This window comes from Ammospiza nelsoni, chromosome 13, assembly GCF_027579445.1.
Source record: "Ammospiza nelsoni isolate bAmmNel1 chromosome 13, bAmmNel1.pri, whole genome shotgun sequence".
NCBI classification, from domain to species: domain Eukaryota; kingdom Metazoa; phylum Chordata; class Aves; order Passeriformes; family Passerellidae; genus Ammospiza; species Ammospiza nelsoni.
The window spans coordinates 19,973,791-19,987,088 of record NC_080645.1 but is presented as its reverse complement, the minus strand read 5'-3'; the positions used below and the strand labels follow the sequence as shown (position 1 = coordinate 19,987,088).

Here is a 13,298-nt window from a genome sequence, read left to right as displayed (position 1 = left end):
TCACCCCATAAAAATACCAAGACAATCAGAGCAGCTCTAAGGCAGTTTGGGCACAGGGAGAGCGGGTCCTGTGGGGTCTCTTGGTGGCACTTTGGGGACAATCCATGAGGAGCTGTGCCCGCAGGCGGGCAGGGATGTCCTGGTGCCACCAGGGTCAGGCCTGGTGCCATTTTTATCCTCTTGCTAAAAACCAGCATGTGCCCCGCCTGCCCTCCCCCCGGGAGGGCCTTTTTATTTGATTGTTATTTTTAAATTATTTATTAGAAATTGTTTTTAATTCGCCACGAGACCAGCTTCACATCTCTGGGAAAAGGTGACCTCTGCTTCCTGCTTTAAATTCCCTCGTTGCACTGGCAAAGGAAAGCATTAACCCCCCCACGCCCCCCCTGCTCCCTGCTCTCTCATTGGCTTCACCAAACACAAAAAAAAAAAAAAAAAAAAGCTGGGCAAGATTAAAAAGCAAAATGCCCTTGTGACAGAAATTAGTTTAATCTTTTTTAAATCCCCAATTGCCTCGCCAGCCTCTGGCCTCGCCGCTGCCAGCTCCGGGCTTCGAAGGGAATTTTAACACGGCAAAATTCGCTGCTTTCCCTTCCTGTGTGCCGTGGCAGAGGGAGGGGGAAGAAGGCAGGGATGGAAAATCATTGGCAATTTATCCCTCGCCGTGCTGAGGAGCCTGGCTGGGATGCAGCCTTGCTTTGTAGCAGCTCCTGTGCTGATTTTCCCTCCTCACCAGCCTGGATTCTGGGTTTTTGGACCAATTTTCCCCCCATCCTGGGTTTGTGGTGAGAATTTGTGTCCGTGCAGAATTGCTGGAGCAGCTGTGCCAGAGCCTGGAAGGGCTGGGAGGAAGGAGAGGACGGCAGAGCCTGCTGGGGGCAGGTTGGATGCTGTGAAAGAAAACAAAAAAAAAAAAAAACGCCAAAAAAGGAGAAAAACCCAACCCTAAACATGTTCGAAGTGTACCTTGTTGGAATTAATTGTAATGTAATATATTATTTGTTGACTGTAGTAAATAGGTATTTATGAATTTATTGCTGTAATTCCTGAAAACATCCCCCCAAAAAAACCCCAAATAAACTCTTCCACAACGACAGCAAGGAATCCTTTCTCCCTGGGGAAGGCAGCCCTGCTCCGAGCACAGCTCCTGCCGTCATTCCTGCCATCCTCCCGCCATGCCAGCCCCCGGGTGGGCAGGAATGGCACAGGAATGGCACAGGAATGGCACAGGAATGGCACAGATGGCAGCGGGAGCCCGGCCCAGGTGCTCGGGAAGGGCAGCGCTGGCAGCCTGGCACCCCGGGGCACCACTGGGAATAACGAGAGCTGCCAACAGCACGGCCCTGCTGCGGCCAGAGCCCGCCTGGATCCTGCTTGAATCCTGCCTGGATCCTGTTCCAGATCCTGCCTGGATCGTGCCCTGGATCCTGTGTAGATCCTGCTTGAGTCTTGCCCTGGATCTTGCCCTAGATCTTGTCTGGATTCTGCTTGAATCCTGCTCTGGATTCTGCCTGGATCCTGCTTGAATCCTGGCCTAGGTTCCGCCTGGGTCCTGCCCTAGATCCTGTCTGTATCCTGCCCCAGATCCTGCCCTGAATCCTGCTTGGATCTTGCGCTGGATCCTGTTTGAATCTTGCCCTGGATCCTGCCCCAAATCCTGCCTGGATCCTGCTTGAATCCTGCTCTAGATCCTGGCTGAATCCTGCCTGGATCCTGCTCAAATCCTGTCCTGGATCCTGCTTGAATCCTCCCCCAGATCCTGCCTGGATCCTGCTTGAATCCTGCCCTAGATCCTGCTTGAATCTTGCCTGGATCCTGCCTGGATCCTGCTTGAATCCTGCCCTAGATCCTGCTTGAATCTTGCCTGGATACTGCCCTAGATCGTGTCAGGATCCTGCCCTGGACCCTGTCAGGATCCTGCCCTGGATCCTGCCCCAGATCCTGTCCGAATCCCACCTGAATCCTGCTCTGGATTCTGCCTGGATCCTGCCCTAGATCCTGTAAGGATCCTGCCTGGATTCTGCCCTGGACCTGCCAGGATCCTGCCCTGGATCCTGTCTAAATCCTGCCTGAATCCTGCCCCAAATCCTACCTGGATTCTGCCCTGACTCCCTCCAGGATCCTGCCCTGGATCCTGCCCTGGATGCTGCCCTTGCCTGTCCCTCTGCCGCAGGGAAACGGGCCCGGAGCCAAAGGGGAGCTGCGGGATTTTCCAAGCATTGTTTGTGACACAGCCCAGGATTCATCTGATGCCTTTCTTCAGCTGCAATTATTTTATTAATATCTTTTTTTCACAGACAGCTTCAGATTAAAACCCCAAATATTACAAAAATAAAGCTGGTTGATATTCTGGTATTTCCCCACAGCCTGGCATCTGAGAGGGAAAAGCATTTTCTTTTGTCCTTCTCCAAAGAGCAGATGGATCTGCTTCCCAGCTGATCTCCCCAGCAGACACCTCATTGCCGCCACATCTTCCCTTCTTTCTCCTTTTTCTTTTTTTTTTTTTTTTTTTTATTTTTTCCCCAAGGCTCTGAGGAAATCCATGGAAGCACCGCCCCGAAATTTATGCCTTTCAAGGCAGTGTGTGGCCTGTGCTGCCCTCAGAAGTTCCCTCGCTGAAGTACAACCCGAGAGATCCGCCCAGAGTCACCGGGGAGAGGCTGCACAGCTGCCACCCTGCCCGGGGCCCCGAGGGGACACGGGGACAGTGGCACCGCCCCAGGGGACATGAGGACAGTGGCACCGCCTGCTCTTTGTGCCTCGAGGGGACACGGGGACAGTGGCACCACCCCAGGGGACATGGGGACAGTGGCACTGCCTGCTCTCATGCCCTGAGGGGACACAGGGACAATGGCACTGCCTTCTCTTTGTGCCCTGAGGGGACATGGGGACAGTGGCACTACCTCGAGGGGACAAGGGGACAGTGGCAACGCTCTTCTTGCCCTGAGGGGACACAGGGACAATGGCACTGCCTGCTCAGACATGGGGACAGTGGCACCACTTTTCTTCTCCTGAGGGGACACAGAACAGTGGCACTGCCCTGAGGGGACACAGAGACAGTGGCACCACTCCAAGGAGACATGGGGACAGTGGCACCACCCTAAGGGAACACGGGGACAGTGGCACCGCCCTCTCTTCGTGCCCTGAGGGGACATGGGGACAGTGGCATTGTCCTCTTTTCGTGCTCTGAGGGGACATGGGGACAGTGCCACTGGGATCTTCATGCCCTGCAGGGACACTGCAGTGGGGACACTTGGACAATGCTCTGTTGGTGCCCTGTGGGGACATGGTGCCACCATGCCAGGGGACACAGGGAGTGTTTAATGGGCAGGATGTGGCGACAGAGCTGGGGTCACACGAGTTGTGCCACAGGTAAGGGGATGTGGTGACACCAAACTGAGAGGCACCTGGACTGGGACAAGGACAGGACATGGTGACTCCAAGGGGGAAGACAGACAGGACAGAGTGACAAAGAGCTGATGTCCCCAAGCTCACCCTGTGCCCTGCGTCACCCTCAGTGCCACATCCCAGAGCTGTAAATAGGGAAAGGGACATGGACAGGGCCGGGCCCTGAACAAAGTTGTGTTTTGGGGGATGACAAAAAGGTAGGGAGGGCGTAAAAGTGCCCCAGAAGGGGGTGAGGACAACCCCAGGATGGAGAGTAAAAACCCCTGGGGGAGGGAGGGCAAAAAGCCCCTGCACCAGGCTCTGGGGATGCTGCAGCAGCTCTGGAGCAATTCCCCCCCAGGCCTGAGGGGAGGTTTGAGGGCTGGCAGTCCCTGCAGCGAGGTGGGGGCTGCCCAGGTGAGGCAGCTCCTTCCCAGCTCCCCGTCAGAAGTCCTGGGAGTGGGAGCCCTCGCCAGGCTGGAGGTTGGTCCGGAGCTTGTACATGTGATCCAAGGCCTGGGTGAGGAAAGTCCCAGTGCTGTTGATCTCCATCAGGGTTAAGTTATCCAGCTGGAAAGGGAAACAACAGGATTGGAGAAGACAAGGTACTTGTGAAGCAGCTCACAGCTCCCTTTGGTAACACCCCAAGGGACTGACCCAGCTGCCAGCCCTGGGCAAGAGAAGCACCCAAGCACCATTTCAGGAGCGCTCTCCATGCCTGGAAGCGCTCAAGGACGAGCTGGATGGGGCTTGCAGCTCCCTGGTCTACCGCAAAGTGTGGAAAGGGGTGGAACGAGATCTTTAAGAGCCAACCCAAACCATCCCATGACTCCTCAAAAGGTTCAATACCCACCTCCAGCTCCTCAGTGACACGCCCTCAACCCAGGCCAAGCATTCCCCTTTTCCCTCAGCACCCCAGATCCCTCCTGGGGGGCTCCTGCCTGGCCCACCTTGGCGTGAGCCTCCTGCTGCCGCACGAAGCTGTCGGCGGACAGGCGCAGCTTGGCCATGCGCGTGTCCCACGTGTCCTTCACCAGCGTCCGGATCTCGTCCGCCCTGGGGATGTTGTCAGAGGCACTGGGGCAGGGAAAGGGAGTGCAGGGTCAGGGCAGGCTCTGAGGGGGGTGTGGTTGTGCCACTGAGGGGTTATGTCACCCAGTGGTTGTGTCACTGTGCGGCGTTGTCACCACCTCACCCCACCCTGAGCCTGTAGGACAGTTTGCTAAAAACCTGAGACTCCACACTAAAACCCCCTCTGCTCCTTGCCTGCAACTCCACACTAAAACCCTCTCTGCTCCTTGTCTGCAACTCCACACTAAACCCCTCTCTGCTCCTTGCCTGCAACTCCACACTAAACCCCTCTCTGCTCCTTGTCTGCAACTCCACACTAAAACCCCCTCTGCTCCTTGTCTGCAACTCCACACTAAAACCCCTCTCTGCTCCTTGTCTGCAACTCCACACTAAACCCCTCTCTGCTCCTTGCCTGCAACTCCACACTAAACCCCTCTCTGCTCCTTGTCTGCAACTCCACACTAAAACCCCCTCTGCTCCTTGTCTGCAACTCCACACTAAAACCCCCTCTGCCCCTTGTCCTGCTGGCGTTTCTGGGATGGGTTCTTTCCCCAGGAATGCTCAGCTCCAATGCAGCAGCTGGCTGTCACTGGAATCCTTCTGCTCTTTAATTGCCCAGCTGGTACAAGGCACACAGAGGGCCCCAAAACTGGGGAACCCAAGGGCTCAGGCAGGATGAAATCCCCACCTCGGGGCTCCTGGGGCTCCATCAGGGAGATTTAAGCTGGAAGACAGGATGGATGCACAGGGACAGAGCTGTCAGGGCTGCTGCAGCGTGCTGGGAAGGAGCAGCACGCCAGGAGCCTCCTCTCCAGGGGGAAAAGCCAGAGCTGGAATGCCCACCCTGCTTAATGGAGGGCTTAAAAAGTCAGCAGAGCCCTCACCGAGACAAATCCCAGCCAGCAGATTTCACAAGTGAAATGCCTCAGCAGGCAGGAGCTCAGGCTCGGAATATCCCCGGCCTCCTGCTTCCCAGGCTGAGGCAAGAGGAGCTTTCCTCCTGAAGGAGAGCCAAGCAAGGAGCCTGGAGGCTGCTGAACAGATTGCAGCACGGAGCGTGTGGCGGCTCCTCCAGGCCTCCACGCTGAGCTGCTGCTCAATAAAGCAGCACAGCCCCAATTATGAGGCCATGGAGGAGCCATCCCCGAGTTCCTGAGAGGCAGAGTCACCAGCAGGGAAGTGCTGCTGCGAAATCTTGGCAGGCTGAGGGATGAAAGCTCCCCCAACTCTCCCTTTCCCCACCGCCCTGCGGGGCTGCTGCCAAGCAAAGCTTGAAAAATGCTCCCTGCTCACACCAAGTGGGGTGGAAAATGGCCCAGCCCAGCTCCTACTCACTAGTTCAGCAGCAGCTTGGTGAGCTCCATGTAGTAGGGGCTGGGCATTGGGGTGAAGGTGTCCTCCTTCCGCTCCTGATCCCGGATTTCCTCCAGTTTCCCTAAAATACAACCAGGGATGCTCAGCTCTTGCCAGGCTTTCAATGCTCCAGGGGTGTTTTCCCTCCTCCCCAGGAAAATCCACGCTTGTTTCTGTAGGATCAGGACATGGATGCCTCCAAGGTCTCCCTCCTCACAGAGATTTGCCCAAGAATTGGTGATAGGATGAGAGGAAACAGCCTCAGGTTTAGGCTGGACATCAGAATTCCTGGACTGAAAGGGTGGTTAAACACTGGGAGGGGCTGCCCAGGGAGGTCTGAAGTCTCCATCCCTGGAGCTGGTGACAAGATGGGCACAAGTTGATGAGGTTGGAGGTATTTTCCAACCTAAAATAATCTGGGATTCTGTGACCCAAAGTCCCTAAAACTTCTTCTGAGCAAGTCTCACCACCCTCAGAGTAAACAAAAAATTCCAGTGGTGGGACATGAGATCCTTCTGTCTCAGCTGCTTTGTGTTTTTGAATTAAGCTCCCCACTAATGGTGAAAAACAGATTATTTTTAATTTCATGTTTGCACTGCACCCACTGAAGGCCAGAGCTGGAGCCAGAGCCTCCATCCTCACCAACATCCATCCACTCTGGGGGAATGAGCCGACACTTCTGCCTCTGCTTCAGATTAATGGCCAACCACACAGGCACTTCCACTGGCAAGCCTGGATTGAAGGGACCCAGATCTCCCTGGAAAACAAATTAAGGATGAGAGGCAGGCAACAACCAGGGCTTGGACTGCACAGAACTCTGCTAATGTGGTGAGAGTTTCCAGAGGATCTGGAAAAGCCGGAGTCAAACATTTGATCCTGCATTTCCTCCTCTCACTTCCCAGAATTTTTGCTCTCATCTCCCTTGAGAAGGAATAACTGTTTCCAGTACATTTTCTATTCCAAGGTGTTTCAGAGGAGTTCAAACTCCATCTCCCTGGACATGCAGTTCCCAGAGGCTCCCCAGGTTCTGGTCAGCCCCAGGACAGTCAGACATCCCCAGGTCCCCCCTGAGATGTGAAGGACAGCACAGCTCCCTCCAAACCTCCTGGGGGCTGCTCCTCTGCCTCTTCTCACAACCCTCTGCCTGTCATTCCTGAATCCCTCCATCCCAAATCCATCCCCCATCTCCTCCCCCTGTTCCAAATCCCCCCAGACCCACCCTCATCCTCACAGACCCATCTTAATCCCCTCAGACCCACCCTCATCCCCTCACCCCCACCCCAATACCCCCAGACCCACCCTCATCCCCTCAGACCCACCCCAAACCCCTCAGACCCACCCTCATCCCTTCAGACCCACCCCAAACCCCTCAGACCCACCCTCATCCCCTCACCCCCACCCCAATACCCCCAGACCCACCCTCATCCCCTCACCCCCACCCCAATACCCCCAGACCCACCCTCATCCCTTCAGACCCACCCCAATACCCCCAGACCCACCCTCATCCCCTCAGACCCACCCCAATCCCCTCAGACCCACCCTCATCCCTTCAGACCCACCCCAATACCCCCAGACCCACCCCAATCCCCTCAGACCCACCCTCATCCCCTCAGACCCACCCCAATCCCCTCAGACCCACCCCAATCCCCTCAGACCCACCCCAATACCCTCAGACCCACCCCAATCCCCCCAGACCCACCCCAATCCCCCCAGATCCACCCCAATCCCCCCAGACCCACCCTCATCCCCTCACCCCAATCCCCCCAGACCCACCCTCATCCCCTCACCCCCACCCCAATCCCCCCAGACCCACCCTCATCCCCCCAGACCCACCCCAATCCCCTCAGACCCACCCCAATCCCCCCAGCTCCTCTCCCTCACGCCCCCAGCTCCAGCACCTCAATCCCAGTCCCTCAAACCCCATTCCCCAGACCCAAACCTTGCCCCCAAGACCCACCCAGACCCACCCAGACCCGTTCACGGTCACCCCAGGCCGTGTTCCCAAGGCCCCAGGCCCGTTCCAGCCCCCTCAGCCCAGCCCAGCCCGGCCCTGCCAACCCCGATGAGGTGAATCCGATCGAGGCTGAAGTTGGGCACGATCGTCACCAGCTCCTTCTCGGCCAGGAACTCCACCTCGGCCGGCTCCATGGGCCCGGGCCGGCCCAGCCGCGATCGGAGCGGAACCGGGATCGAACCGGGGCCGAGCCCGCCCTCGCTCCCTATTGGCTGCGCAGCCCCCAGGCCCCGCCCACCGCTTCCCGCTCCTGCCGCCCGGCGCGTTTTCGCGGTTTTCAGGGAAGGCGGAACCTGGCGCGGCGCGGAGCACGCTGATTGGCTGTCCCCGTCTATTGCCGTGGCGCACGCCTCTCTGATTGGCTGTCCTGCGCGCGGCGCGCTCTGGCCGCGGCCCCGCGGGGGGAGGTCCGGATGGGAGCACGGGGACCAATCGCGGCGCTCTCCGCGGGCGCTCGGCCAATCAGCGCTCGGCACTTGTTGCCGGGGCGCCGAGGGAGTGGCGGAGCCCGCTGCTGTCGCCCTCTGGCGGCCGGGAGCGGCATCGACCCCGAGGCTGCGATGAGTGACACCGACTGTGATAGGTGACACGGATTGTGATGGGTGACCCGGGCCGTGTGTGGCTGTCCCTGGGCTGTCCCTGGTGCCCAGGCCCCAGCAGCCTCCCTCCTGTGCAGGCACCAGCAGCAGTGTCCGTCTGTCTGTCTGTTCAGTGGCCCCTGTGCAGACACTCATGCTTAGGCACCTGCCATCACTCGCCTGTCCCTTTCCTCTGCTCCCCATCCATCCATCCATCCATCCATCCATCCATCCATCCATCCATCCATCCATCCATCCATCCATCCATCCACCCATCCATCCATCCATCCATCCATCCATCCATCCATCATCCATCCATCCATCATCCATCCCTACACCCACACCCAGCTCAGCCAAGTGGTTTCTGGATGATTTTGGGGTGGGGGTTGCATCCCATTTGCAAGTCCAAATCCACCTCTCCCAGTCCCTCTCCCAAACCACCTCGGGCTCAGCCCTGGGACCACTCATGGATCATCCACCACCCTTGGGATGAGCGTTACCCCCATCCTGGTGTGGGATCCAGGCCCTGGGCACCCCCAGCCCACCGTCCCCATGGGTGGCACAAGGAAGGTCCCCAAGCTCCGTTCCCAGAGCAGCCCCTGGTGCCGCCAGCACATTCTGGGCGCTCCGGGAGCCTCTCCCCCACACTGCGCTCCCCTCGCGTGTCTTTTGCCATCTGCTGCTGTCATTAAAAAATTAAATTTCCATCTGCTTTCACACTCCCGCCTCTCCCGCCGGCTCCGGTGCCGCCGCTCCCCGGGAAGCATCGCCCCCGGCTCCGGGCCGGGATGGATCCCGATCCCGATCCCGATCCCGATCCCGATCCCGATCCCGATCCCGATCCCGCGGGATGCAGGAGACACCGCCGGGATGCAGGTGACACCGCCGAGTTCATTTTCCCGCTGCTGTTTGCTGAAATGGATCCTTCAGTCCCTCCTGGAGAGGTGGGGACACCAATTTTGCCCCCCAACAGACAGAGGGGGGTGGTCCTGGGGTGTTTCTGGGTGCTGGGGTGTTTTTAGGGTGCACAACCCACCCTCCCCATGCTGACACAGCCAAGCTGGGGGTGCAGGTGACACTGCTGAGTTCCATTTTCCTGCTGCTGTTTGCCGAATTGGATCCTTCAATCCCTCCTGGAGAGGTGGGGACACCAATTTTGGCCCCCAACAGACAGAGGGGGGTGGTCCTGGGCTGTTTTTGGGAGCAAAAATCCTTCCTGGAGAGGTGAGGACACCAATTTTGGCCCCCAACAGGCACAAGGGGTGTTCCTGGGCTGTTTAGTGGTGCTGGGGTGTTTTTGGGGTGCACAGCCCGCCCTCCCCGTACTGACACAGCCAAGCTTGGGGTGCAGAGCCTAGGGGGTTTTATTCACCATGGGGAGGATCCCCCTCCCCGTCGCTGTCAGGAAAAGGGACAAACCCCAATCCCAGGTGTCCAAACCCACCCGTGTGGGTGCCCCGCGCGTCCCTGGCAGCAGCAGCCGTGCCCTGGGGGCTGTGGCTCCATCCCGACGTGGGTGTCCCCGGTGTCCCCTCTCTCAGCAGGGGCTGCAGGGTGAGGGACCCTCCCCACGGCGGGCCAGCGCGGTGCCCGTGGGCGTGGGCGGTGTGACGATGATGGAGGGCACGTGGAGGTGCTTCTGTGCCGCCCTCGGGGTCCCCTCGCTGCCGTTGCCGCTGCTCACACACATCTTCAGGCCTGGGGGGGACATTTTGGGGATGAAACAAGATCAGGCATCAGAATCCTCCAGCTCGCCACCCTCCTCTGTGCCAACCCTTAACGAGCCACAGCATCCTCACATCTCCTCGCCCTTATTCCACCTTGGATTTTTGGGGGGCTTCAGAGGTGGATCCCCCTCCCTCCCTGGACCACCTGCCCAGCCCACCCCTCCTTAGGGGGGAGCAGATCGCTTTAATCTGCTTTTTTTTCTTAATCAGGAGAAAAGCCCTGTGTGGCACAGGCGGCATCCAGGGAGGTTTCAGCTCTTCCCAAGCAAGGAAATGCCCAGAGGGGACAGACACTGATATTTTTAATCTCTTTTTAATTAAGGATAAAGCCCTGCCTTATGTAAGGGAGCTGGAAAAGGGGGAGGGTCTTTTCTTTTATTCCAGGCTCCAAGCTCATCACAGGGGTCTGGAAGCATGGGGGAATACTTTGGGGCTTTGTTCTGGATTTGGGGCAGGATTGGGATTCCTTGGCTGCTTCAGTTATCCCTTGTTGGACAGGGGGGGTTGTGAGAGCCCAAACCCCCCTGACCACTCCCTCCCAACATCCCTGATGTGGAGAGGGGGCAGAGCTCATTTTTGGGTGATGCATCCAACTCTGTGCCCATCACAAGCAGAATCCCACAGAATGTGGGCTTGGGAACGGCCAGGGAAGATGCAGCCCTGCATCCTGGAGAAGGATCCTCATTAAGCCCCATCCCTAACGAGCCCAAGGGCGATTAGCAGGAGTCAGAGGGATGCAGAGCTAATGGGAGATGCCATATCCAGCCCAGGCCAGCGGCACTAAAAGCTCTGCCCCTGTGCAGACATCCCTGACGCCATTCCCAGCCTGAATCCATTAAGAAAATTCAACTTGGGGAAGAAGCTCCTGGTTGGAGTGTCCCTGGGGAGGGTGGAGCAGCGAGGGATGCTTGGGTCCAGCATCCTCCATCCCACCCACGTGTCCCTGAGCAGCCTTTCCTGCCTCTGAGCAAAACCCACCTGATTTACTGAACCCATGGGTTCTCCAGAGCAAAAGGTGCAGGGCAAGCACGGGAATGAGAAAACAAAGCTGGGAAAACAAAGCTGGGAAAACAAAACTGGGAAAACAAAGCTGGGAAAATCCTCTTTGGGGTGATTCACGCGCAACAGGTGGGACTTGAGAAATTCCGCCACATTCCCAAACTCCACCCAAACCCGCCCACACCTGAGCCTCCTGTGGGTACAACCATCCCTTCAGGGAGCAGCAGCAGCACCCCAAGCCCTGAGCCCAAGCTCACCTTTCAGGCAGGATAACCTGAGCCCCATGTTCTCATCCTCTCAGCGGCATCCGGCCCTCCAGCCCCGCCGCCGGCCCTCGCTGCAGGCGCTGGGGGAGAGAGGGGAGAGAGGCTCAGGGAGGCGATGCTGGGGCAGGAAGGAGCAGGAGCTCGGAGCTCACATCCCTCCCTGCGTGTCTGTGCCTACGGGAGCCACAGGAAACGCGGCTGCTCGCTCGCGAAACCACCGCTGATGTCACGGCACCGCGGTGACTCAACCCGGCCCAACGGGGCCCAGGAAGAACTTTTTGGGAGGGCGGAGAAGGAGCCTGGTGCTGGATGAGTGGTCCCATCCCAGCTTCTACACCCCTGAAAGTATTTCAGGATGAGAAGTTTGGGAGCGGGAGGAATTGGGTTGGTTTTAGGTTGTTTCTTACAGAGAAAACCCCACAATTTCTCTGTTTCCCCTGTGTGATCCCATCCCAGCTTCTCCACCCCTGAAAATATTTCAGGATGAGGAACTGGGTTGGTTCTAGGTTGTTTCTTGCTGAGAAAACCCCACAATTTCTCTGTTTCCCCTGTGTGATCCCAGAGCTGCCTCCCTCAGGCTGAGACAGAGCAGCTGCTGGGATGCACTGCTGGAATTCACATCCTCCTGCTCCTCTTGGGCATCCCTGATATCCCCAGAGCTTTCGGATGGGTAATTCCCACTGTGGGACACTGTTCTTTCAAAATGCTGAAAAATTTTCTGCAAAAAAAATTCCCTTTATTGGGAAATCTTCACCCCTCCTCCCGCAGCTGCTGGGAAAAGCTCATTGGGATGAGGGTCAGTGACTCATTTTGGCTCTTCCAAGCTCTGGGCCACACAGAGAGCCAAGGAAAGCCTCTCCCCCCGTGCCTGACCTCTGCCTTTCCAAGAAGCTCTGAAATGGGTTGGCAGCAGCCCGCAAGGGGAAGTGAAAATTCGCTGTCTCTGCTTTTAATTCTGTATTTTTATCAGTTCCCCAGGTGCAGCCTGAGCTGTGACCCAGCCCCACAGGGCTGGGGGAGAGGAGTCCTCCCCAGGACCTCACTTTGCAGCTCTCCTGGAGGCTGCCTAAAGATCAACAAATCTGTTTTGAGGCAAATCCTGTGGGGTTTGGCACCTGCTGGTGGCTCTGGGACAGAGGAGGGTCGTGCTGGGGACACACAGCTCTGTGCACAGGGGGGTCTCCATCCTCTGGGATCTGATTCCCTGGGATTTCATCCTCTGGAATCTCATCCTCTGGGATCTGATTCTCTGCGATGGGGACACCCAGCTCCCTGCACAGGGGATCTCCATCCTCTGGGATCTGATCCTCTGGGGTTTGATCCTCTGGAATCTCATCTTCTGGGATAGGGACACCCAGCTCTGTGCACAGGGGGTCTCCATCCTCTGGGATCTGATCCTCACGGATGACCCCCTGTGGCAAACCCTTGCAGAGCACACAGCAGCCCCCTCCCCATGGATAAGGGCCAGATTCCAGCTCCAGAACTGGGGTGGAGGATTCCCCTTTCCATCATTCCAGCTGGATTCCTGCTGCTGGGGCTCCAGCTGGGCTCCCGTGTGCCAGCACCAGGCCAAAGGAACGTTTGCATCCCGGCGAGTTCACGCTCCAAAAAGCCCCAGACGCTCATGGCAGGTGTCACCGGAGCAGGGACCGAGCTGCCGGGCCAGGGGGGACCCTCGGAGAAAAGGGAAAGGGACAAAGGGACAAAGCCGGGGCGCCGAGGGGGGTGGCACTTACCCGGTGCCCGCAGCGGCGATGCCCGCGGTCGCATCCCAGCTCCCGGGTGCCGCAGGCTGGCACGGGGGATGCCTGGGCAGGAGGTGCCAGCCGGGCGCCTTTGGGCTTGGCGGGGTTGGTTGGAACGCGGTGAATGAGTGAGGAGAGCGGAGCCCCGGCTCCTCCTC

The 13,298-nt window shown here is 58.0% G+C and overlaps 1 protein-coding gene and 1 long non-coding RNA gene across 2 annotated transcripts; both read right to left on the bottom strand.

The window, feature by feature from the left end:
- Nucleotides 1-2,250: 2,250 nt before the first annotated feature.
- On the bottom strand, nucleotides 2,251-8,017 carry GINS2 (GINS complex subunit 2). The gene is made up of 5 exons (XM_059481536.1): nucleotides 7,870-8,017; nucleotides 6,454-6,568; nucleotides 5,794-5,893; nucleotides 4,338-4,464; nucleotides 2,251-3,957 (listed from the first exon to the last, which is right to left on the bottom strand). Exons 1-5 carry the CDS (start codon nucleotides 7,957-7,959, stop codon nucleotides 3,832-3,834), a joined length of 558 nt encoding a protein of 185 aa, XP_059337519.1. The 5' UTR covers nucleotides 7,960-8,017; the 3' UTR covers nucleotides 2,251-3,831.
- Nucleotides 8,018-9,749: 1,732 nt separating this feature from the next.
- Nucleotides 9,750-13,298, bottom strand: LOC132079197 (uncharacterized). The gene is made up of 3 exons (XR_009419363.1): nucleotides 13,132-13,298; nucleotides 11,387-11,475; nucleotides 9,750-10,101 (listed from the first exon to the last, which is right to left on the bottom strand). It is a non-coding gene; the product is annotated as an uncharacterized LOC132079197 (long non-coding RNA).

Bases quoted from the DNA above. Each gene is read 5' to 3' on its own strand.
- GINS2 (XM_059481536.1), bottom strand. From the start codon at position 7,959: ATGGAGCCGGCCGAGGTGGAGTTCCTGGCCGAGAAGGAGCTGGTGACG. The intron at 6,569-7,869 runs GTTGGCAGGGCC...TTTGTTTTCCAG, and splicing joins ATCGGATTCACCTCATCGGG to GGAGATCTGGGTCCCTTCAA. The intron at 4,465-5,793 runs GTGAGTAGGAGC...TCCCTGCCCCAG, and splicing joins ACCAAGCTGCTGCTGAACTA to TGCCTCTGACAACATCCCCA.